The sequence below is a fragment of the Scyliorhinus canicula genome, chromosome 30 (genome assembly GCF_902713615.1).
Source record: "Scyliorhinus canicula chromosome 30, sScyCan1.1, whole genome shotgun sequence".
Lineage (NCBI taxonomy): Eukaryota > Metazoa > Chordata > Chondrichthyes > Carcharhiniformes > Scyliorhinidae > Scyliorhinus > Scyliorhinus canicula.
The window spans coordinates 14032555-14059701 of NC_052175.1; the positions used below are offsets into that span (position 1 = coordinate 14032555).

Genomic DNA, 27147 nt, shown 5'->3' on the forward strand with positions numbered 1-27147 from the left:
CCCCCCGCACCCTCCCCCCCCCGCCCCCCCACCCCCCACCCTGCACCCCCCCCCCCCCCCCCCCGCCCCCCTCCACCCGGGCAGGCCGCTGGGTACCTGCATTGGCGTGCTCTCCGCTGACATCGCTGTGAAGCCCACGATGTCACTGAAGTAGATGGTGACGCTGTCAAAGGCCTCAGCTTGCACCGTCTCGCCTCGCTTCAACTGTTCCGCCACCGAGCTGGGAATGAAAGGTCAGGGGCGGTTAATCTGGCCACCTGGCGGCCGTGCCGTCAGACCCCCCTCCCCCCCCAGGCCCTCCCTGAACCCTCTACCGCCTCTCTCTCTCTCTCTCCCTCCTCCAAGACCCTCTTCAAAACCTACCCCTCGGACTGGCCCCCTCGCGCCGTTCCACCATCCCGTACCCTACCTGGTGCCACGTCCCATTCGGCGGGGGGGGGGGGGGGCTTCATTCAAGGCTGGGGGCTGTGCGGGCGGGCGGTCCGGAGCACGCGAGCGGCCAATACGGGGCACTACTTTGCCGGTCGGTCCAGGTCCGCTGACTGAATCCGCCATGGGGCACCGCACGGGCACCGCTGGCCGCCGCGCTGCGCATGCGCGGCCTGTGAACCGGACGTGCCAGCGGCCGTATCGGCACCTGGAGCCACGAGCCCCTCTCTGCCTCCCTGCTGGCCCCCAGCAAAAACGGCAAACCAGAGGCCTTTTGACACCAGCTTTCCTGGCGCAAAACTGCCCAGTTTTCACGCCGGAGTGGGGGACATAGTCTCCCAAACGGAGAACCCAGCCCCTGGAATTAAAACTCTTGACGGTGACCATGAAACCATTGCCGCTCGGCGTACAAACCCATCTGGGTCACTTATGTCCTGTGGGGACGGAAATCTGCCGTCCTTACCCTGTCTGGCCTACATGTGACTCCAGACCCACAGAAAATGTGGTTCACACTGAAATGCCCTCAGAGATGGGCAATAGATGCCCCGGCCAGCGAACGCCCCACATCCCATCAATGAATTGAACAAAAAAACGTTGGCAGCCACGTCTTCGATGATGTGATCCTGGGAACTCCGTCAGCCTGACACACGATGGACGAGGCAGGAACCGAGGGGGTGGGGGCGAGAACAATCAAATACAACCATCTCCCCCCCCCCCCCCCCCCCCCCCACACCCTGGACCTAACTGTCGACGTGCACTTCCTGAGAATCGTTTTTTTTTTAGAAAATATTTTATTGAGGCATTTATAATTTTAACATTTTCACATTCTGAACAACAGAGATCCATCACACGGAAAAACCCCCTCAATAACGTACCCACCTCTCCCCAGCCTGAACCCCTAACTACCCATACATTAGATTTCCGGCTCTTATTCGTTACTTCCCTACCTCCCCTTCCCTCCCCCCCCCCCCCCCCCTCCTCCTGCTGACGGTCGATTCTCCTTGACGAAGCCGATGAACGGTTGCCACCTCCGAGCGAACCCCTGCATCGAACCCCTTACGGCGAACTTCATTTTCTCTCGCCGGAGAAACCCTGCCATGTCTCTGACCCACACCCCCCGACTTTGGGGGCTCCGAGTTCTTCCATCCCAGCAGAATCCGTCTCCGGGCCCACCAGGGAGGCAAAGGCCAAAACGTCGGCCTCTCCCCCCGCCCCCAATTCCCCCGGGCTCCCAGATCGGACGCGCCCAAAACATGTGTACACGGTTCGCCGGCGTTCCCCCACACCGCCCACGCCTGTCCTCCACCTCCTCACATAACCTACTCATCCGGCCCACAGTCATACGAGCCCCGTGGGCCACCTAGAACTGGATCAGGCTGAGCCTGGCACACGATGAGGATGCACTGACTCTCCTCCGGGCCTTCTCCCATATCCAACTCCCCTCCCAACTCGTCCTCCCGCTTCCTCTTCACCTCCCCGATTGGGACCCCTTCCCCCTCCATCAGTTCCTTATATATTTCCCAGACCCTCCCCTCCCTGACCCCTGTTTTAGACAACACCTTAGAGAATTGTTAAAAGAATTGAAGCTGTCATGTGAGTGTACCTTTAAGAAATGGGTGTTTATAAATGGTTGTGTATATAAATATCTGTAGTGAGTGTACCTTTAAGAAATGGATGTTTATAAATGGGTGTGTATATAAGTATCTGTAGGGGGAGTACCTTTAAGAAATGGGTGTTTACTGCTGCAGTGATGTCAGAGAGTGGGTGGAGCTGGGCTGTCTGTGAGCTTTTTACTTTCGTTTCTGAGCAGGCTGCAGGGTATGTTTTAGTTTAGTTTTCAGTGTTGGAGCTGAAGCCAGACAGAGCAGGTGTACTGCTGTTCTCTCTGCCATCAAAAGACTATCTCTTGATCATTTGGTGAATTCAGAATTATAAATGTTCTCAGTAGTGACTTTAACCTGATGTGCTTCTGTTAAAGGTTTTGTTTTTCAGTCATATGGATGTTAAAAGGAAAGCTTAAACGTTTACTTAGTGTTGTAGTCTTTGGGGGGTGTATTTGAATTGATTGTTGCTAAGATGTTCACTGTATGTTTTAAAAGGTTAACTTGAGTTCATAGAATAAACATTGTTTTGCTTTAAAAAATACTTTTCCATTTCTGCTGTGCCACACCTGTAGAGTGGGCCGTGTGCTCCCCATACCACAATCTAGTAAAAGTTGTGGGTCAGGTGAACTCCTTGTTACACTTTGGGGTCCTCTAAACTCTGGGCCATAATATAGTTAATAAATTAACCAGCTAACCTATTTTACAAGAGCCAATTAATCCAGTTAACGGAATTACGGTTCAAAGGGACAAAAAAGGATAAGAATTAAACAAGAACCATATTGAGTCGGTGTCATGGGAATGTCACTTTAAGAAATGTTTGTCTGCTCAAGTGGCGGCAGTGATGTCAGAGTGTGGGTGGAGCTGAGCGCTGGCTCTGTTTGTTCGTTTCACTTTGAGGAAAAGCTTGGCTGTGTCTGTGTTTTATGGGTTTTGTTTCAGTGTTGGAGCTGAAGCCAGCCACAGAAGGTGTAATGTTGATCTCTCTGCCATCTAAAGACTATCTCTTGATCATTTGGTGAATTCAGAGTGATAACTGCTCTCAATAGAGAATTTAAACCTGATGTGCTTCTGTTAAAAGGTCTTTTAAGTCTTATGGATGTTAAAAGGAAAGCTTAAAGGATTACTTAGTGTTGTATTATTTGGGGGTTGTATTCGAATTGATGGTTGCTAAGATGTCCACTGTATGTTTTAAAAAGGTTAACTTGAGTTCATAGAATAAACATTGTTTTGCTTTAACAAATAATGTTAGATGTCTGCTGTACCACACCTGTAGAGTGGGCCGTGTGCTCCCCATACCACAATCTATTCAAAGTTGTGGGTCAGGTGAACTCCATGATATGACTTACGAGGTGGTCCATCCCTCCCCCGCCCCCCCACAGCAGAGAAGACGCGCTGCACAGCACTGGTGTGTGCGACGTCCTCCTCACCAGGCCCCCCGGTGGACAAAGGTAGGACTCCCATGTAGGGCGCCCTCCGCTGGAGAGATCCCCCACCGCCAGGCAGAGGAGCAGAACGTCAAGGGAGTGTCCCAACGGTGGAGGAAATGCCCTCTTTATATGTGCTCGATGTACTTTACGAGACAGTCTAATCGAAAAACGTAATCAACATGCCATGAACAGGAAGGAACGACTTAATCACTGAGGAGGGGGTGGGGGAGGAGGGAGACAGGGTACGTACTGCGGCAGGATCTGGTAGAGCAATGCCTCAGCTTTGCGTTTCTCCTCCAGGTAGGCCTGCGTCCGGTCCTCCACCAGCTCCTCCAGGTTGTTGGCGTACTGTTCCATCCTCGACAGCAGGTTGTCCAGGATGTTAGAGCTGTTCTCCCTGAGATATCGGACCGGGGTGGGGGGGGGGGACAGTCAGAGACAAACACAGGCAGAGTCAGTACGACTGGGGGAGGTGGCTGGTGTTACTCCGCTCCGACCCTGACCACAGACCCCCCCCCCCGGCCCCGATAGTCCTGGGTATGGTGTGTGTCGGGGTCACGGCTTGACTGTTGAACGGAACCTCGTTAGGCTCTTTTGCCCCACAGCCTGCTGGGATTCTGACAGTGACAATGAGATGGGACTACCCACCTTGGCCACTACCCACCTTGGCCACTACCCACCTGGGTCAGTGCCCACCTTGTCTGACAGTGCGGCACTCCCTCAGTACTGACCCTCTGACAGTGCGGCACTCCCTCAGTACTGACCCTCTGACAGTGCGGCGCTCCCTCAGTACTGACCCTCTGACAGTGCGGCACTCCCTCAGTACTGACCCTCTGACAGTGCGGCACTCCCTCAGTACTGACCCTCCGACAGAGCGGCGCTCCCTCAGTACTGACCCTCCGACAGAGCGGCGCTCCCTCAGTACTGACCCTCTGACAGTGCAGCTCTCCCTCAGTACTGACCCTCTGACAGTGCGGCACTCCCTCAGTACTGACCCTCCGACAGAGCGGCGCTCCCTCAGTACTGACCCTCTGACAGTGCAGCTCTCCCTCAGTACTGACCCTCTGACAGTGCGGCACTCCCTCAGTACTGACCCTCTGACAGTGCGGCACTCCCTCAGTACTGACCCTCTGACAGTGCGGCACTCCCTCAGTACTGACCCTCTGACAGTGCAGCACTCCCTCAGTACTGACCCTCTGACAGTGCGGCACTCCCTCAGTACTGACCCTCTGACAGTGCGGCACTCCCTCAGTACTGACCCTCTGACAGTGCGGCACTCCCTCAGTACTGACCCTCTGACAGTGCGGGACTCCCTCAGTACTGACCCTCTGACAGTGCAGCACTCCCTCAGTACTGACCCTCTGACAGTGCAGCACTCCCTCAGTACTGACCCTCCCACAGTGCGGCACTCTCTCAGTACTGACCCTCTGACAGTGCGGCACTCCCTCAGTACTGACCCTCTGACAGTGCGGCCCTCCCTCAGTACTGACCCTCTGTCAGTGCGGCACTCCCTCAGTACTGACCCTCTGACAGTGCGGCACTCCCTCAGTACTGACCCTCTGACAGTGCGGCACTCCCTCAGTACTGACCCTCTGACAGTGCGGCACTCCCTCAGTACTGACCCTCTGACAGTGCGGGACTCCCTCAGTACTGACCCTCTGACAGTGCAGCACTCCCTCAGTACTGACCCTCTGACAGTGCAGCACTCCCTCAGTACTGACCCTCCCACAGTGCGGCACTCTCTCAGTACTGACCCTCTGACAGTGCGGCACTCCCTCAGTACTGACCCTCTGACAGTGCGGCCCTCCCTCAGTACTGACCCTCTGTCAGTGCGGCACTCCCTCAGTACTGACCCTCTGACAGTGCGGCACTCCCTCAGTACTGACCCTCTGACAGTGCGGCACTCCCTCAGTACTGACTCTCTGACAGTGCGGCGCTCCCTCAGTACTGACCCTCTGACAGTGCGGCACTCCCTCAGTACTGACCCTCTGACAGTGCGGCTCCCTCAGTACTGACCCTCTGACAGTGCGGCGCTCCCTCAGTACTGACCCTCTGACAGTGCGGCACTCCCTCAGTACTGACCCTCCCACAGTGCGGCACTCCCTCAGTACTGACCCTCTGACAGTGCGGCGCTCCCTCAGTAATGACCCTCTGACAGTGCGGCACTCCCTCAGTACTGACCCTCTGACAGTGCAGCACTCCCTCAGTACTGACCCTCTGACAGTGCGGCGCTCCCTCAGTACTGACCCTCGCTGCCAGCACCCACCTGTTGAACTTGCGAAGGAGAATCTTGATCTGGTTGAAGTCTGGCCTCTCCAGGGTCTCCTCCGCCCAGCAGCGCTGCATGAGCAAGCCGACCTCCTCCACCTGACAGCTCAGCCCTGGGCTAGGCCGGAAGTGCGGCCATTGCTCGCTCTTCACCTTCTCGATGATTTCTGACGGAGGAGGCAACAGAGCAGAATAGGTCACCCCAACGAAGGCAAGATGGTCATCATAAAGTACAGCTTCTACCCCGGGAGATAGAACCACTTCGCATCTCCCCACAACAGCACTATCGAGGAGGCTACGTCAACCATGTCAAAGGGCCCACTCTCGCTCAGCTCTCATACACGAGGTCATGGGTTGAAGTCTCACTCTGCATCTAATCCAGCCCCGTACCCCAGTGAGAGTCAGTGTGTGTGGGACCCGTACCCCAGTGAGAGTCAGTGTGTGTGGGACCCGTACCCCAGTGAGAGTCAGTGTGTGTGAGACCCCAGTGACAGTCAGTGTGTGTGGGACCCGTACCCCAGTGAGAGTCAATGTGTGTGGGACCCGTACCCCAGTGAGAGTCAGTGTGTGTGGGACCCGTACCCCAGTGAGAGTCAGTGTGTGTGGGACCCGTACCCCAGTGAGAGTCAGTGTGTGTGGGACCCCAGTGACAGTCAGTGTGTGTGGGGCCCGTACCCCAGTGAGAGTCAATGTGTGTGGGACCCGTACCCCAGTGAGAGTCAGTGTGTGTGCGACCTGTACCCCAGTGAGAGTCAGTGTGTGTGGGACCCCAGTGAGAGTCAGTGTGTGTGGGACCCCAGTGAGAGTCAGTGTGTGTGGGACCCGTACCCCAGTGAGAGGCAGTGTGTGTGGGTCCCGTACCCCAGTGAGAGTCAGTGTGTGTGGGTCCCGTACCCAGTGAGAGTCAGTGTGTGTGGGACCCGTACCCCAGTGAGAGTCAGTGTGTGTGGGACCTGTACCCCAGTGAGAGTCAGTGTGTGTGGGACCCGTACCCCAGTGAGAGTCAGTGTGTGTGGGACCCGTACCCCAGTGAGAGTCAGTGTGTGTGGGACCCGTACCCCAGTGAGAGTCAGTGTGTGTGGGACCCCAGTGAGAGTCAGTGTGTGTGGGACCCTACCCCAGTGAGAGTCAGTGTGTGTGGGACCCCTCCCCCAGTGGGAGTCAGTGTGTGTGGGACCCCTACCCCAGTGAGAGTCAGTGTGTGTGGGACCCGTACCCCAGTGAGAGTCAGTGTATGTGGGACCCGTACCCCAGTGAGAGTCAGTGTGTGTGGGACCCCTCCCCCAGTGAGAGTCAGTGTGTGTGGGACCCGTACCCCAGTGAGAGGCAGTGTATGTGGGACCCGTACCACAGTGAGAGTCAGTGTGTGTGGGACCCGTACCCCAGTGAGAGTCAGTGTGTGTGGGACCCGTACCCCAGTGAGAGTCAGTGTGTGTGGGACTCGTACCCCAGTGAGAGTCAGTGTGTGTGGGACTCGTACCCCAGTGAAAGTCAGTGTGTGTGGGACCCATACCCCAGTGAGAGTCAGTGTGTGTGGGACCCGTACCCCAGTGAGAGTCAGTGTGTGTGGGACCCGTACCCCAGTGAGAGTCAGTGTGTGTGGGACCCGTACCCCAGTGAGAGTCAGTGTGTGTGGGACCCGTACTCCAGTGAGAGTCAGTGTGTGTGGGACCCGTACCCCAGTGAGAGTCAGTGTGTGTGGGACCCGTACTCCAGTGAGAGTCAGTGTGTGTGGGACCTGTACCCAGAGAGAGTCAGTGTGTGTGGAACTGTACCCCAGTGAGTGTCAGTGTGTGTGGAACTGTATCCCAGTGAGAGTCAGTGTGTGTGGGACCCGTACCACAGTGAGAGTCAGTGTGTGTGGGACCCGTACCCCAGTGAGAGTCAGTGTGTGTGGGACCCGTACCCCAGTGAGAGTCAGTGTGTGTGGGACTCGTACCCCAGTGAGAGTCAGTGTGTGTGGGACTCGTACCCCAGTGAAAGTCAGTGTGTGTGGGACCCATACCCCAGTGAGAGTCAGTGTGTGTGGGACCCGTACCCCAGTGAGGGTCAGTGTGTGGGACCCGTACCCCAGTGAGAGTCAGTGTGTGTGGGACCCGTACCCCAGTGAGAGTCAGTGTGTGTGGGACCCGTACCCCAGTGAGAGTCAGTGTGTGTGGGACCCGTACCCCAGTGAGAGTCAGTGTGTGTGGGACCCGTACTCCAGTGAGAGTCAGTGTGTGTGGGACCCGTACCCCAGTGAGAGTCAGTGTGTGTGGGACCCATACCCCAGTGAGAGTCAGTGTGTGTGGGACCCGTACTGCAGTGAGAGTCAGTGTGTGTGGGACCCGTACCCCAGTGAGAGTCAGTGTGTGTGGGACCCGTACCCCAGTGAGAGTCAATGTGTGTGGGACCCGTACCCCAGTGAGAGTCAGTGTGTGTGGGACCCGTACCCCAGTGCGAGTCAGTGTGTGTGGGACCCGTACCCCAGTAACAATAAATTGTTCCCTTTTCTCCCCCTCTCCTCCCCCGACTAACGACAAGCAGTTCCCCAAATATGGTCATGAACAGTCCCCACCGTGTCTCCAAGCCTTCCGCCGGTTCCCTCAACTCAAATATTACCATTTATCGACCGGAGGAAATCGTACACATCCCTCAGCATCGCCCCCCCCCCCTCCCGTCTGACAGGTTACCCCCCCCCCTCCCCCCACCCCACATCCCATTCCAAACCTTTGTTTCCGCACCGTCAACACCACCTCACCTTTGGGGCTGAGGTCTTGGCCCTCGATGAAGAAGGGGCCACTCCGCAGTCCGATCTCCTGGAGGATGATGCCGAAGCTGTACACGTCCCCTTTCTGGGTCCCCGTCAAGGGACTGTCCATCCGCAGAATCTCAGGCGCAGTCCACAGTTTCTCTGTCACAGCAAATGGTCAGTCAATACACTGAGGGACTATGGGGTTGGGGGATGGGGGTGGGGGGGTGGGGGGGGTGGGGGGGTGCGCACTCCGGGAGGGTACGGCCACAGGAGCTGAGGGTAATTTGATGAGGAGGGAGAGGTGACATTGCACCGACGTCTCTCACAGTTCCCCATCAGTGAGGATTGTAGTCAGCTTGTGGCTGGGCCTGTGGTAGACCGATCAATAGATCGATAGTTCAGATTAATCAGCAACTTTGCATCAATGCCACACACACTGACTCTCACTGGGGTCCCACACACACTGACTCTCACTGGGGTACGGGTCCCACACACACTGACTCTCACTGGGGTACGGGTCCCACACACACTGACTCTCACTGGGGTCCCACACACACTGACTCTCACTGGGGTCCGGGTCCCACACACACTGACTCTCACTGGGGTATGGGTCCCACACACACTGACTCTCACTGGGGTACGGGTCCCACACACACTGACTCTCACTGGGGTACGGGTCCCACACACACTGACTCTCACTGGGGTACGGGTCCCACACACACTGACTCTCACTGGGGTACGGGTCCCACACACACTGACTCTCACTGGGGTACGGGTCCCACACACACTGACTCTCACTGGGGTACGGGTCCCACACACACTGACTCTCTCTGGGGTACAGCTCCACACACACTGACTCTCACTGGGGTACGGGTCCCACACACACTGACTCTCACTGGGGTACGGGTCCCACACACACTGACTCTCACTGGGGTAGGGGTCCCACACACACTGACTCTCACTGGGGTACGGGTCCCACACACACTGACTCTCACTGGGGTACGGGTCCCACACACACTGACTCTCACTGGGGTACGGGCCCCACACACACTGACTCTCACTGGGGTACGGGTCCCACACACACTGACTCTCACTGGGGTACGGGTCCCACACACACTGACTCTCACTGGGGTACCGGTCCCACACACACTGACTCTCACTGGGGTACGGGTCCCACACACACTGACTCTCACTGGGGTACAGGTTCCACACACACTGACTCTCACTGGGGTACGGGTCCCACACACACTGACTCTCACTGGGGTACGGGTCCCACACACACTGACTCTCACTGGGGTACGGGTCCCACACACACTGACTCTCACTGGGGTACGGGTCCCACACACACTGACTCTCACTGGGGTGTGGGTCCCACACACACTGACTCTCACTGGGGTACGGGTCCCACACACACTGACTCTCCCTGGGGTACGGGTCCCACACACACTGACTCTCACTGGGGTACGGGTCCCACACACACTGACTCTCACTGGGGTAGGGGTCCCACACACACTGACTCTCACTGGGGTCCCACACACGCTGACTCTCACTGGGGTACGGGTCCCACACACACTGACTCTCACTGGGGTACCGGTCCCACACACACTGACTCTCACTGGGGTACGGGTCCCACACACACTGACTCTCACTGGGGTACAGGTTCCACACACACTGACTCTCACTGGGGTACGGGTCCCACACACACTGACTCTCACTGGGGTACGGGTCCCACACACACTGACTCTCACTGGGGTACGGGTCCCACACACACTGACTCTCACTGGGGTAGGGGTCCCACACACACTGACTCTCACTGGGGTCCCACACACGCTGACTCTCACTGGGGTACGGGTCCCACACACACTGACTCTCACTGGGGTACGGGTTCCACACACACTGACTCTCACAGGGGTACGGGTCCCACACACACTGACTCTCACTGGGGTACGGGTCCCACACACACTGACTCTCACTGGGGTACGGGTCCCACACACACTGACTCTCACTGGGGTATGGGTCCCACACACACTGACTCTCACTGGGGTAGGGGTCCCACACACACTGACTCTCACTGGGGTCCCACACACACTGACTCTCACTGGGGCCCCACACACACTGACTCTCACTGGGGTCCCACACACACTGACTCTCACTGGGGTACGGGTCCCACACACACTGACTCTCACTGGGGTACGGGTCCCACACACACTGACTCTCACTGGGGTAGGGGTCCCACACACACTGACTCTCACTGGGGTACGGGTCCCACACACACTGACTCTCACTAGGATACGGGCCCCACACACACTGACTCTCACTGGGGTAGGGGTCCCACACACACTGACTCTCACTGGGGTACGGGTCCCACACACACTGACTCTCACTGGGGTATGGGTCCCACACACACTGACTCTCACTGGGGTCCCACACACACTGACTCTCACTGGGGTACGGGTCCCACACACACTGACTCTCACTGGGGTCCCACACACACTGACTCTCACTGGGGTACGGGTCCCACACACACTGACTCTCACTGGGGTACAGGTCCCATACACACTGACTCTCACTGGGGTACGGGTCCCACACACACTGACTCTCACTGGGGTACGGGTCCCACACACACTGACTCTCACTGGGGTACGGGTCCCACACACACTGACTCTCACTGGGGTACGGGTCCCACACACACTGACTCTCACTAGGGTACAGGTCCCACACACACAGACTCTCACTGGGGTACGGGTCCCACACACACTGACTCTCACTGGGGGAGGGGTCCCACACACACTGACTCTCACTGGGGTACGGGTCCCACACACACAGACTCTCACTGGGGTACGGGTCCCATACACACTGACTCTCACTGGGATACGGGTCCCACACACACTGACTCTCACTGGGGTACGGGTCCCACACACACTGACTCCCACTGGGGTAGGGGTCCCACACACACACTGACTCTCACTGGGGTAGGGGTCCCACACACACTGACTCTCACTGGGGTACGGGTCCCACACACACTGACTCTCATTGGGGTACGGGTCCCACACACACTGACTCTCACTGGGGTAGGGGTCCCACACACACTGACTCTCACTGGGGTACGGGTCCCACACACACTGACTCTCACTGGGGTACAGGTCCCACACACACTGACTCTCACTGGGGTACGGGTCCCACACACACTGACTCTCACTGGGGTACGGGTCCCACACACACTGACTCTCACTGGGGTACGGGTCCCACACACACTGGCTCTCACTGGGGTACGGGTCCCACACACACTGACTCTCACTAGGGTACAGGTCCCACACACACAGACTCTCACTGGGGTACGGGTCCCACACACACTGACTCTCACTGGGGGAGGGGTCCCACACACACTGACTCTCACTGGGGTACGGGTCCCACACACACAGACTCTCACTGGGGTACGGGTCCCATACACACTGACTCTCACTGGGATACGGGTCCCACACACACTGACTCTCACTGGGGTACGGGTCCCACACACACTGACTCCCACTGGGGTACGGGTCCCACACACACACTGACTCTCACTGGGGTAGGGGTCCCACACACACTGACTCTCACTGGGGTACGGGTCCCACACACACTGACTCTCATTGGGGTACGGGTCCCACACACACTGACTCTCACTGGGGTACGGGTCCCACACACACACTGACTCTCACTGGGGTAGGGGTCCCACACACACTGACTCTCACTGGGGTACGGGTCCCACACACACTGACTCTCCCTGGGGTACGGGGCCCACACACACTGACTCTCACTGGGGTAGGGGTCCCACACACACTGACTCTCACTGGGGTACGGGTCCCACACACACTGACTCTCACTGGGGTCCCACACACACTGACTCTCACTGGGGTACGGGTCCCACACACACTGACTCTCACTGGGGTAGGGGTCCCACACACACTGACTCTCACTGGGATACGGGTCCCACACACACTGACTCTCACTGGGGTCCCACACACACTGACTCTCACTGGGGTAGGGGTCCCACACACACTGACTCTCACTGGGGTAGGGGTCCCACAGACACTGACTCTCACTGGGGTACGGGTCCCACACACACTGACCCTCACTGGGGTACGGGTCCCACACACACTGACTCTCACTGGGGTACGGGTCCCACACACACTGACTCTCACTGGGGTACGGGTCCCACACACACTGACTCTCACTGGGGTACGGGTCCCACACACACTGACTCTCACTGGGGTACGGGTCCCACACACACTGACTCTCACTGGGGTACGGGTCCCACACACACTGACTCTCACTGGGGTACGGGTCCCACACACACTGACTCTCACTGGGGTCCCACACACACTGACTCTCACTGGGGCCCCACACACACTGACTCTCACTGGGGTACGGGTCCCACACACACTGACTCTCACTGGGATACGGGTCCCACACACACTGACTCTCACTGGGGCCCCACACACACTGACTCTCACTGGGGTATGGGTCCCACACACACTGACCCTCACTGGGGTACGGGTCCCACACACACTGACTCTCACTGGGGTACGGGTCCCACACACACTGACTCTCACTGGGGTACGGGTTCCACACACACTGACCCTCACTGGGGTACGGGTCCCACACACACTGACTCTCACTGGGGTACGGGTCCCACACACACTGACTCTCACTGGGGTACGGGTCCCACACACACTGACTCTCACTGGGGTACGGGTCCCACACACACTGACTCTCACTGGGGTACGGGTCCCACACACACTGACTCTCACTGGGGTACGGGTCCCACACACACTGACTCTCACTAGGGTACGGGTCCCACACACACTGACTCTCACTGGGGTACGGGTCCGTACTGGGGTTCCCGACGCTGGGTTAGCGCCCTCAGCAGTCGTAGAGTTAACGGTGCCGGGGCAGGTGAGGTCAGGCACGTTGAGCGATAATTGGCGGTGATGGTTGGTTGGGGGGGTGGGGGGGGGGGGGGGGTGACGCACTTGCATACATGAGGTGCTGATCCTCGGAGTGCGGCGACGATCTGAAACTGGTCAACCCATAATCTGTGACCTTGAGCACAAACCGGCTGTCAACCACACAGTTGGAGGACTTGAGGTTTCCGTGACAACCGATGACGCTGTTGTGCAGAAATGCCATCCCCTGGAAGGAGGAGAAACGGAGGCAAGTCAGGACGTGTGGAGCGAGTTAACGAGGCAGAGAGGACAGTCTGGGTCGAGGCACGCGCGCAACGCATCCCCCCCACCCCTCCCCCGCGCCCCACCCACCCCACTTTCTTCGCTGGCGTCCAGCACCTCCCGTTCCCCGCGTTTAAAATTCCCCTCCTCGTTTTAATGGAGATCCCTCACCGCCACATGCCCCCCCCCCCCACCCCTCCGATCTACGCAACCGCTCCCCCCCCCAACTCTGTTGCAACCCCCTGAAATCAGAACGCAAGAAGTAGGAGATTCAGCCCCTAGAGCTGGCTCCGCCATTTCCCTGCGCTCGGTGACCCAGCCTTGGGAGTACGAGGACTCCGAAGGTTCGCCGAGGGCGGAGCCTCCTCTTCACCTCGATCCGCAGGGATCAGTGCTGGCACCTTTGCTGTTCGTAGTAAATGACTCGGAGGAAAATGGAATTGGTCTGATTAGTGAGTTGGCGGACAACGCAACGGTTGGTGGAATTGTGGGTAGCGATGAGGACTGTCGGAGGATACAGCGGGATTTAGGTTGTTTGGAGACTTGGGCGGAGAGATGGCAGATGGAGTTTAATCCGGGCAAATGTGAGGTAATTGATGCACCATCGATTGCACGTGAGGCGAGTGATTTATCAATGTCAGGCTTCAATTAACTAGAACACAGCCTGGCGATCGTCTACAGTGGAAAGGGACGATCGTCAGGCTTCTGAGCATTTATACCTCGTTGATAGAGGCGTGGTTAACTCAGCCTCTCGGCCAATCGGTCGAGAGGCACATGACCGACCAGGGCCAATGGTAAGCCGACGTTCTGGCCCAATGGCAGACGAGTATGCAGATCATATCATCACAGTAATACATTTTGGAAGGTCTAATGCAGGTAGGGAATGTACAGTGAATGGTAGAACCCTGAAGAGTATTGAAAGTCAGAGAGATCTAGGTGTACAGGTCCACAGGTCACTGAAAGGGGCAACACAGGTGGAGAAGGTAGTCAAGAAGGCATACGGCATGCTTGTCTTCATTGGCCGGGGCATTGAGTATAAGAATTGGCAAGTCATGTTGCAGCTGTATAGAACCTAAGTTAGACCACACTTGGAGTAGAGTGTTCAATTCTGGCCGCCACACTACCAGAAGGATGTGGAGGCTTTAGAGAGGGTGCAGAAGAGATTTACCAGGATGTTGCCTGGTATGGAGGGCAGTAGCTATGGGGAGCGGTTGAATAAACTCGGTTTGTTCTCACTGGAACGACGGAGGTTGAGGGGCGACCTGATAGAGGTCTACAAAATTATGAGGGGCATCGACAGAGTGGATAGTCAGAGGCTTTTCCCCAGGGTAGAGGGGTCAATTACTAGGGGGCATAGGTTTAAGGTGCGAGGGGCAAGGTTTTGAGGGGATGTACGAGGCAAGGTTTTTACACAGAGGGTAGTGGGTGCCTGGAACTCGCTGCCGGAGGAGGTGGTGGAAGCAGGGACGGTAGTGACGTTTAAGGGGCATCTTGACAAATACATGAATAGGATGGGAATAGAGGGATACGGACCCCGGAAGTGTGGAAGATTTTAGTTTAGACGGGCAGCATGGTCGGCACAGGCTTGGAGGGCCGAAGGGCCTGTTCCTGTGCTGTACTTTCCTTTGTTATTTGTTCTGAATGGCCTTAATCCTGAGACTTTGTCGCCTGGTTTCAGAGATTGCCGAGCCCTCTGTTTGAACGAGACCACCTCTCACTCGAGGCTCGGCCTATTTCACTTTTCCTCATCCGACAGTCCCCCTCGCCCATCCCACCTCTCGACCATCCCCCCCCTTCCCCTCTCTCCGCCATTGACGGCCGTGCCTTTTTAAAAAATTAATTTGTAGGATGTGGGAGTCGCTGGTTAGGCCAGCATTTATTGGCCATCCCTAATCGCCCTTCAGGCGGTGGTGGGTGGCTGCAGTTCCTGAGGTGTAGGTACACCCTCTGTGCTGTTAGGGAGGGAGTTCCAGGGTGTTGCCCCAGTGACAGTGAAGGAACGGCCGATATGTTTCCCAGTCGGGATGGTGAGGGGCTCGGAGGGGAACCTCCAGGTGGTGGGGTTCCCAGGTATCTGCTGCCCTTGTCCTTCTAGATGGTAGCGGCCGTGGGTTTGGAAGGAGCTGCCTAAGGAGCCTTGGTGAGTTGCTGCAGTGCATCTTGTAGATGGTACACACGGCTGTCACTGACTGCCGGTGGTGGAGGGTTTGAATGTTTGTGGAAGGGGAGCAATCAAGCGGGGCTGCTTTGTCCTGGATGGGGGGGTGGGGGGAGTGAATGTCGGTGGGTAGCGTGTCGATCGAGCGGGGCTGCTTTGTCCTGGATGGGGGGGGGGGGGGGTGGAGGGAGTGAATGTCGGTGGGTAGCGTGTCGATCGAGCGGGGCTGCTTTGTCCTGGATGGGGGGGTGGAGGGAGTGAATGTCGGTGGTTAGCGTGTCGATCGAGCGGGGCTGCTTTGCCCTGGATGGTGTCGAGCTTCTCGAGTGTTGTTGGGAGCCGCGCTCATCCAGGCAAGTGGAGAGTCTCCCATCGCCCTCCTGACTTGTGTCCTTGTCGATGGTGGACAGGATTTGGGAGGGGGGGTCAGGAGGTGAGTTACTCTCCGCAGGATTCCCAGCCTCTGACCTGCTCTGGCAGCCACAGTATTTATACGGCTGGGTCCAGTTCAGTTTCTGATCAATGGTAACCCCCAGGATGGTGATAGTGGGGGGATTCAGCGATGGTAATGCCATTGAATGTCAAAGGGGCGATGGTTAGATCCTCTCTTGTCGGAGATGGTCATTGCCTGGTACTTGTGAGGTGGAGATGTAACTTGCCACTTGCCAGCCCCGAGCCTGGATATTGTCCAGGTCTTGCTGCATTTGGACACGGACTGCTTCAGTATCTGAGGGTGAATGGTGCTGAACATTGTGCAGCCATCCGCAAACATCCCCACTTCTGACCTTCTGATGGAAGGGAGGCCATTGATGGAGCAGCTGAAGATGGTTGGGGCCGAAGCTCCGGATCTCCCTCCCTCAACCTCCCCGACCCGTGCGCTCTCTCTCTCATCTCCTGTAGATGCTCCTCAAAACCGAGCCTTTGGTCACCTGTAGCCCACATCTCCTGACATCGCTGAGTGAGTCTACCTTTGCTTGATACTCACTTCCACCGGATGGCAGCTTCGCCCGTTTCGTTCAGCGGCAAGTGCACCACAAATGCAGGCGACCTCCGCTGAAACCAGCTCTCTCCCGCAGTGGTTACCTCCCTCCCCTTGGGGCTGTGACCCATCTCAATCCTCTGGTGGCTTTTGCTTGGACACAAGAGCATGGGGAATTGGAGCAGGGATAGACTACACGCATGTCCCCTCCACCTTCAGGGTTGAACGCTTACCTCGGCTCCCCAATAGCCCCCTCTCTATTCTTCAATGGCGGCTAAGCTCTCATAGACATCATTACCCAGCATCCCGCATGTTTCTCTTCATGGCACTGAATGCTTACGGAGCACACATCATTTGGGCCTCACCTTGACAATGTCATTGATTAACGAGTATCGAAACATCCAGTCCAGGGTAATGCTCTCATTCTCCAGAATGTCCTGAAAATAGATGATAAGGAGACGGCTGTCTCGTGAGAAAGATAAGAAGTATGAGGGTGCATGTGGATTGACAAGTCAGCTGGCATCGAGCGCACCACACGACGCAATAAGTGGCAAACGCGACCGGAACGGATTCCATGGATTTCGCAATAACCCGCCCCGGAGCGCTAGACATCAATCAACCTCGCTGCAACTTTGTCCCTCACACCAGGATCTCCAATCTCCACCTTCGGAGGTCTCACCTCGGGATTCTCTTCGAAAGTCACTCCCAACGCCGTCGGCCTTCCTGACAGGGTTTCAGCTGCATGTTGACAAAGCTAGGCAGCACAAGACCACACTCCCCCTCCCACCCCCTAAGCGCACACAGCGGAAAAAACACTCTCACCTCCGCGGCTAGACTTCAGAGTGGAAGATTCCACCCTCAGACTCCCTACCTGTAGGCTGCCCCGAGGACAGTACTCGGTAATGATGCAGATGTTGGGTGGCTCGATGCTCGCTCCGATGAAGCGAGTCAGGTGTTCGTTTTGTACATCTCTCATCTGCGGGGTAAGAGAGAGGCAGAGTCATAGAAAAACGTAGCCACACGGTGGCTCGACCTCAGGCACTGGCTTCAGTCTGTGCCCACGCTCATAATCCTTCAAGGACATTGAGTACAACCTGCCCATCACTCCAAACAAATGATGGACAATATGTCAACTGACCAAAAGGCTCACATTTCTAACTTACACATTCCCTCTGGATAGAATCCCAATGGATCAAACCATTTCCCATTCACTCCCATTGTATACAATCCCCATGGAACCAAACCCCTTCCCGTTCACTCCCATTATGCACAATCCCCATGGATCAAACCCCTTCCCATTCACTCCCATTGTACACAAGCCCAATGGATCAAACCCCTTCCCATTCACTCCCATTGTACACAATCCCAATGGATCAAACCCCTTCCCATTCACTCCCATTGTACACAATCCCCATGGATCAAACCCCTTCCCATTCACTCCCACTTTGCACATTCCCAATGGATCAAACCCCTTCCCGTTCACTCCCATTTTACACAATCCCAATGGATCAAACCCCTTCCCGTTCACTCCCATTGTACGTAATCCCAATGGATCAAACCCCTTCCCGTTCACTCCCATTTTACACAATCCCAATGGATCAAACCCCTTCCCGTTCACTCCCATTGTACACAATCCCAATGGATCAAACCCCTTCCCATTCACTCCCATTGTACACAATCCCAATGGATCAAACCCCTTCCCATTCACTCCCATTGTACACAATCCCAATGGATCAAACCCCTTCCCATTCACTCCCATTGTACACAATCCCAATGGATCAAACCCCTTCCAGTTCACTCTCACTGTACACAATCCCAATGGATCAAACCCCTTCCCATTCACTCCCATTGTACACAATCCCAATGGATCAAACCCTTTACCGTTCACTCCCATTGTACACAATCCCAATGGATCAAACCCCTTCCCATTCACTCCCATTGTACACAATCCCAATGGATCAAACCCCTTCCCATTCACTCCCATTGTCCACAATCCCAATGGACATTGCTCTGTGTGTGTGTGTGGGGGAGGGGGGAGGGGGGGAGAGAGACTGGTGTCATGTACAGGCCAGACCGGGGTAAGTACGGCCGATTTCCCTCGGTGAAGGGGATATGAGTGACCCAGATGTGTTCCTGATTTTACGGCAATCGATGATTGCCAACCCGCTCGCCATGACCCCGCTTTTCAGTCCTGGATTTTATCAATTGAAGGTGGGCTAGAGAACGAAGAGGAAACGGAAATGGAACATACGTGTTTGAGCTCGAACAGCACGTTGCGTGTCAGCTCCACTCTCTTCCGGTTGATGTATTTAACGGCCACGATGTTCCCCTGGGGGAGGAGAAATGGGACGAGAGCAGAAAATAAGAACAGTTCGACTCAACACAAGTCGGGGTGAGCCCACCCCAGCAGGGGGCAGTAGTCACCCTGGGGGCCATTGCATAGAAGCCATGGATCTGAAACCAGTCATTCAGCCCATCTAGTCCGTATGATTCTCCCACCTACTACATCTCACTTCATCACCATGTCCATCTATTCCTGTCCCCTCGTGTGTGGGAATCTAACATTCCCCACCTCCTCAACTTAAATACATCTCTGCTATTCACCTTGACCATTCCCTATGGGAGCAAGTCCCACTCCTCCGGGAAAATACATATTTCCTTAATTCCCCGTTGGATTTCCGAGTACCTATTGCAAACTGATGACAACCCCCCCTCCCAACCCATTGTACACAATCCCAATGGATCAAACCCCTTCCCGTTCACTCCCATTCTACACAATCCCAATGGATCAAACCCCTTCCCATTCACTCCCATTGTACACAATCCCAATGGATCAAACCCCTTCCCATTCACTCCCATTGTCCACAATCCCAATGGATCAAACCCCTTCCCATTCACTCCCACTGTACACAATCCCAATGGATCAAACCCCTTCCCGTTCACTCCCATTGTCCACAGTCCCAATGGATCAAACCCCTTCCCGTTCACTCCCATTGTACACAATCCCAGTGGATCAAACCCCTTCCCATTCACTCCCATTGTACACAATCCCAATGGATCAAATACTTTCCCGTTCACTCCCATTGTACACAATCCCAATCGATCAAACCCCTTCCCGTTCACTCCCATTGTGCACAATCCCAATGGACCCAAACCCCTTCCCGTTCACTCCCATTGTACACAATCCCAATGGACCCAAACCCCTTCCCGTTCACTCCCATTGTGCACAATCCCAATGGACCCAAATCCCTTCCCGTTCACTCCCATTGTACACAATCCCAATGGATCAATCCCCTTCCCATTCACTCCCATTGTACACAATCCCAATCGATCAAACCCCTTCCCGTTCACTCCCATTGTGCACAATCCCAATGGACCCAAACCCCTTCCCGTTCACTCCCATTGTACACACTCCCAATGGGCCCAAACCCCTTCCCGTTCACTCCCATTGTGCACAATCCCAATGGACCCAAACCCCTTCCCGTTCACTCCCATTGTACACAATCCCAATGGACCCAAACCCCTTCCTGTTCACTCCCATTGTGCACAATCCCAATGGATCAAACCCCTTCCCGTTCACTCCCATTGTACACAATCTAATGGTTCAAACCCCTTCCTGTTCACTCCCATTGTCCACAATCCCAATGTATCAAACCCCTTCCCATTCACTCCCATTGTCCACAATCCCAATGTATCAAACCCCTTCCTGTTCACTCCCATTGTATAAAGTTAAAACCAGCAGTGGGCAGATGTTGAAATGAGTTCTGTCGCTCGCTCTGAATGGCTTTACCTTGTAGTATGCTGTCTTGGCATAAACCTGGTATTGACCTTCATTGATCACCAGAGATCCATAGTTTGAACCACGCTGTGAAAAACAAGGTGTCACATCATCAGCAAACAGAATTTCCTTCCAGATGTTTCGCGTGTGTCCAGCCGAGAATCCAGAGGGACGGCCTGTTACTCAGGAAATTGGTCACTCAGGGAACGGACAGCGAGTCACTGAGGGACTGAACCTCACTGAGGCATCAGAGTAAACTCCCTCTACACTGTCCCCATCAAACACTCCCAGGACAGGTACAGCACGGGGTTAGATACAGAGTAAAGCTCTCTCTACACTGCCCCCATCAAACACTCCCAGGACAGGTACAGCACGGGGTTAGATACAGAGTAAAGCTCCCTCTACACTGTCCCCATCAAACACTCCCAGGACAGGTACAGCACGGGGTTAGATACAGAGTAAAGCTCCCTCTACACTGTCCCCATCTAACACTCCCAGGACAGGTACAGCACGGGGTTAGATACAGAGTAAAGCTCCCTCTACACTGTCCCCATCAAACACTCCCAGGACAGGCACAGCACGGGGTTAGATACAGAGTAAAGCTCCCTCTACACTGTCCCCATCAAACACTCCCAGGGCAGGTACAGCACGGGGTTAGATACAGAGTAAAGCTCCCTCTACACTGTCCCCATCAAACACTCCCAGGACAGGGACAGCACGGGGTTAGATACAGAGTAAAGCTCCCTCTACACTGTCTCCATCAAACACTCCCAGGACAGGGACAGCACGGGGTTAGATACAGAGTAAAGCTCCCTCTACACTGTCCCCATCAAACACTCCCAGGACAGGTACAGCACGGGGTTAGATACAGAGTAAAGCTCCCTCTACACTGTCCCCATCAAACACTCCCAGGACAGGTACAGCACGGGGTTAGATACAGAGTAAAGCTCCCTCTACACTGTCCCCATCAAACACTCCCAGGACAGGTACAGCATGGGGTTAGATACAGAGTAAAGCTCCCTCAACAGTGTCCCCATCAAACACTCCCAGGACAGGTGCAGCACGGGGTTAGATACAGAGTAAAGCTCCTCTACACTGTCCCCATCAAACACTCCCAGGACAGGGGCAGCACGGGGTTAGATACAGAGTAAAGCTCCTCTACACTGTCCCCATCAAACACTTCCAGGACAGGTACAGCACGGGGTTAGATACAGAGTAAAGCCCCCTCTACACTGTCCCCATCAAACACTCCCAGGACAGGTACAGCACGGGGTTAGATACAGAGTAAAGCTCCCTCTACACTGTCCCCATCAAACACTCCCAGGACAGGTACAGCACGGGGTTAGATACAGAGTAAAGCTCCCTCTACACTGTCCCCATCTAACACTCCCAGGACAGGTACAGCACGGGGTTAGATACAGAGTAAAGCTCCCTCTACACTGCCCCATTAAACACTCCCAGGACAGGTACAGCACGGGGTTAGATACAGAGTAAAGCTCCCTCTACACTGTCCCCATCAAACACTCCCAGGACAGGCACAGCACGGGGTTAGATACAGAGTAAAGCTCCCTCTACACTGTCCCCATCAAACACTCCCAGGGCAGGTACAGCACGGGGTTAGATACAGAGTAAAGCTCCCTCTACACTGTCCCCATCAAACACTCCCAGGACAGGTACAGCACGGGGTTAGATACAGAGTAAAGCTCCCTCTACACTGTCCCCATCAAACACTCCCAGGACAGGGACAGCACGGGGTTAGATACAGAGTAAAGCTCCCTCTACACTGTCTCCATCAAACACTCCCAGGACAGGGACAGCACGGGGTTAGATACAGAGTAAAGCTCCCTCTACACTGTCCCCATCAAACACTCCCAGGACAGGTACAGCACGGGGTTAGATACAGAGTAAAGCTCCCTCTACACTGTCCCCATCAAACACTCCCAGGACAGGTACAGCACGGGGTTAGATACAGAGTAAAGCTCCCTCTACACTGTCCCCATCAAACACTCCCAGGACAGGTACAGCATGGGGTTAGATACAGAGTAAAGCTCCCTCAACAGTGTCCCCATCAAACACTCCCAGGACAGGTACAGCACGGGGTTAGATACAGAGTAAAGCTCCTCTACACTGTCCCCATCAAACACTCCCAGGACAGGGGCAGCACGGGGTTAGATACAGAGTAAAGCTCCTCTACACTGTCCCCATCAAACACTCCCAGGACAGGTACAGCACAGGGTTAGATACAGAGTAAAGCTCCCTCTACACTGTCCCCATCAAACACTCCCAGGACCGGTACAGCACGCGGTTAGATACAGAGTAAAGCTCCCTCTACACTGTCCCCATCAAACACTCCCAGGACAGGTACAGCATGGGGTTAGATACAGAGTAAAGCTCCCTCTACACTGTCCCCATCAAACACTCCCAGGACAGGGGCAGCACGGGGTTAGATACAGAGCAAAGCTCCCTCTGCACTGTCCCCATCAAACACTCCCAGGACAGGTACAGCACGGGGTTAGATACAGAGTAAAGCTCCCTCTACACTGTCCCCATCAAACACTCCCAGGACAGGTACAGCACGGGGTTAGATACAGAGTAAAGCTCCCTCTACACTGTCCCCATTAAACACTCCCAGGACAGGTACAGCACGGGGTTAGATACAGAGTAAAGCTCCCTCTACACTGTCCCCATCAAACACTCCCAGGACAGGTACAGCACGAGGTTAGATACAGAGTGAAGCTCCCTCTACACTGTCCCCATCAAACACTCCCAGGACAGGTACAGCACGGGGTTAGATACAGAGTAAAGCTCCCTCTACACTGTCCCCATCAAACACTCCCAGGACAGGTACAGCACGGGGTTAGATACAGAGTAAAGCTCCCTCTACACTGTCTCCATCAAACACTCCCAGGGCAGGGGCAGCACGGGGTTAGATACAGAGTAAAGCTCCCTCTTCACTGTCCCCATCAAACACTCCCAGGACAGGTACAGCACGGGGTTAGATACAGAGTAAAGCTCCCTCTACACTGTCCCCATCAAACACTCCCAGGACAGGTACAGCACGGGTATTTTACAGAGTAAAGCTCCCTCTACACTGTCCCCATCAAACACTCCCAGGACAGGTACAGCACGGGGTTAGATACAGAGTAAAGCTCCCTCTACACTGTCTCCATCAAACACTCCCAGGGCAGGGGCAGCACGGAGTTAGATACAGAGTAAAGCTCCCTCTACACTGTCCCCATCAAACACTCCCAGGACAGGTACAGCACGGGGTTAGATACAGAGTAACCCTCCCTGTACACTGTCCCCATCAAACACTCCCAGGACAGGTACAGCACGGGGTTAGATACAGAGTAAAGCTCCCTCTGCACTGCCCCCATCAAACACTCCCAGGACAGGTACAGCACGGGGTTAGATACAGAGTAAAGCTCCCTCTACACCGTCCCCATCAAACACTCCCAGGACAGGTACAGCACGGGGTTAGATACAGAGTAAAGCTCCCTCTACACTGTCCCCATCAAACACTCCCAGGACAGGTACAGCACGGGGTTAGATACAGAGTAAAGCTCCCTCTACACTGTCCCCATCAAATACTCCCAGGACAGGTACAGCACGGGGTTAGATACAGAGTAAAGCTCCCTCTACACTGTCCCCATCAAACACTCCCAGGACAGGGACAGCACGGGGTTAGATACAGAGTAAAGCTCCCTCTACACTGTCCCCATCAAACACTCCCAGGACAGGTACAGCACGGGGTTAGATACAGAGTAAAGCTCCCTCTACACTGTCCCCATCAAACACTCCCAGGACAGGTACAGCACGGGGTTAGATACAGAGTAAAGCTCCCTCTACACTGTCCCCATCAAACACTCCCAGGACAGGTACAGCACGGGGTTAGATACAGAGTAAAGCTCCCTCTACACTGTCCCCATCAAACACTCCCAGGACAGGTACAGCACGGGGTTAGATACAGAGTAAAGCTCCCTCTACACTATCCCCATCAAACACTCCCAGGACAGGTACAGCACGGGGTTAGATACAGAGTAAAGCTCCCTCTAAACTGTCCCCATCAAACACTCCCAGGACAGGTACAGCACGGGGTTAGATACAGAGTCAAGCTCCCTCTACACTGTCCCCATCAAACACTCCCAGGGCAGGGACAGCACGGGGTTAGATACAGAGTCAAGCTCCCTCTACACTGTCCCCATCAAACACTCCCAGGGCAGGGACAGCACGGGGTTAGATACAGAGTAAAGCTCCCTCTACACTGTCCCCCATCAAACACTCCCAGGACAGGTACAGCACGGGGTTAGATACAGAGTGAAGAGAGAGGCCGTTCCTCCTTACCAAGGACAGGGTCAGCTTGCTGCCCATACTCCACAGGTTCTTCTCGAGATTACTCAGTTGAATATCCTCCCACCGTATCCGCCACAGCTCACTGGCCAGCTCCTTCTCCAGCTTGAACCTCCTGCAGAAAGGGTGCAAGGACAGGAGAGGCGTGACCCGGCAGGAGAGGCCCACCCAGCCCCTGAACCCAGCTCTGCCAATCAACGGGATCAGGTTCGACCCACAACCCCACCTCTATACCCCACCTTTAACCTCGCATCGACCACCCCCGACCCCCCCCCAAAGAAATCTCCCAAGAAGCTCTCCGTGCTATCCCCTGCCTCCATCCCTCGACCCCACGCCATGAGACCATAAGACATAGGAGCAGAATTAGGCCACTCGGCCCATCGAGTCTGCTCCGCCATTCAATCATGGCTGATATTTTTCTCATCCCCAGTCTCCTGCCTTCTCCCCATAACCCCTGACCCCCTTATTAATCAAGAACCGATCTATCTCTGTCTTAAAGACACTCAATGATTTGGCCTCCACAGCCTTCTGCGGCAAAGAGTTCCACAGATTCACCAGCCTCTGGCTGAAGAAATTCCTCCTCATCTCTGTTTTAAAGGATCGTCCCTTTAGTCTGAGATGGTGTCCTCTGCTTCTAGTTTTTCCTACAAGTGGAAACATTCTCTCCCCGTCCACTCTATCCAGGCCTCCCAATATCCTGTAAGTTTCAATAAGATCCCCCCTCATCCTTCTAAACTCCAGCGAGTACAGACCCAGAGTCCTCAACCGTTCCTCACATGACAAGCTCTTCATTCCAGGGATCATTCTTGTGAACCTCCTCTGGACCCTTTCCAAGGCCCAGCACATCCTTCCTTAGATACGGGGCCCAAAACAGCTCACAATACACCAATGGGGTCTGACCAGAGCCTTATACAGCCTCAGAAGTACATCCCTTGTATTCTAGCCCTCTCGACATGAATTTGTTTTAAAATTTCGAATACCCAATTCATGTTTTCCAATCAAGGGCAATTTAGCGTGGCCAATCCAGCTACCCTGCCCATCTTTGGGTTGTGGGGGTGAGACCCACACAGACACGGGGAGAATGTGCAAACTCCACACGGACAGTGACCCAGAGCCGGGATCGAACCTGGGACCTCGGCGCCGTGAGGCAGCAGTGCTAACCCACTGCGTCACCGTGCCTAAATTAGTCCATGCCTAAATTCCTCCTTCCAAAGTGCATAACCTCACACTTTTCCACTTGTTTTGCATCTGCCGCCTCTTTGCCCACTCTCCCAGCTTGTCGATGTCCTCCCCCACCAGGAATCCTCAGCTCTGTGCCAGCCGAATTGTCAAAGCGTTCGAGTGCCGGTCAGTCTTGTTGGGGTGTCCCAGGCTCCTCAGAATAATCACACTGCCCCTCACGGAGTAGCGCAAACCCCCGCCCGGCCCCAGGCCCTCCCCCTGAACCGCCCTCGGAAGGTGGGTTTACCTGTAGATCAGGAACGAGGTGGTGGTGATGATGAAGAGTACCAGGCTGACCACAATCGAGAGGACCTCCAGCATCGTGAAGGCTCTCCCTGAGGAAGAGCAAGTGAAACCTCCGTGAGGAACACGCTGAGATCTTGTGACGCTGGATCAGGGGCGCCGCGGGGTGCGTTTTGTGTCGGAAGGGGGCCTTCTATCGCTCCCGGGCCCGGCAGCCGGGGTTAGGTAGGGAAATGGGAGCAGATGTTGACCATTCGGCCCCTCGCCGCTCTGCTCCACCGTCCAACCAGATCATTGGCCGACCTTCGAACTCATTGGGCGCGATTCTCACAAAGGGAGACAAAGTGCCGACGCCGGAGTGAAAGCCGGAGTGTTTCACTCCGGCGTCGGAGGCCGCTCCTCGCCCCCTATTCTCCCACCCCCAGGGGGCGAGGAGCGGCGGCGCGTCAATCTCGCCCGCCGGGCCTGTGCGCTGCGTCAAAGCGGCGCCGCCTGAATGACGCGGCCGGCGGTGCCTAAATGACGTCACCCGCGCATCCGCGGTTGCCGTCCTCCCCGTGGGCGCCCCGCAAGACATGGAGGATTGATCTTGCGGAGCGGCGGGGGGGGGGAAGGAAAAGAGTGCGTCCTTTAGAGACGCCAACCCAATGATCAGTGGGCACCGATCGCGGGCCAGACTCCCCCTGAGCGCACCCCCCCCTGGTGCTCGATCCTCCCTCCCCCCCCCCCACAGGCCCCACACGTAGCGG

At 55.6% G+C, this 27147-nt stretch overlaps 1 protein-coding gene across 1 annotated transcript in view; it reads right to left on the reverse strand.

Moving 5' to 3' along the window:
• Positions 1-27147, reverse strand: part of LOC119958618 (atrial natriuretic peptide receptor 1-like) — a 61039-nt gene that overhangs the window by 5204 nt on the left and 28688 nt on the right. The window contains exons 7-17 of the mRNA XM_038787099.1: positions 26403-26490; positions 24929-25049; positions 20597-20671; positions 19058-19135; positions 17678-17782; positions 17172-17243; positions 13475-13634; positions 8469-8621; positions 5727-5895; positions 3711-3857; positions 87-220 (exon numbers count right to left, since the gene is read on the reverse strand). Coding sequence (XP_038643027.1) covers positions 87-220; positions 3711-3857; positions 5727-5895; positions 8469-8621; positions 13475-13634; positions 17172-17243; positions 17678-17782; positions 19058-19135; positions 20597-20671; positions 24929-25049; positions 26403-26490 — 1302 coding nt within the window. The remainder of the gene's footprint in view (positions 1-86; positions 221-3710; positions 3858-5726; positions 5896-8468; positions 8622-13474; positions 13635-17171; positions 17244-17677; positions 17783-19057; positions 19136-20596; positions 20672-24928; positions 25050-26402; positions 26491-27147) is intronic.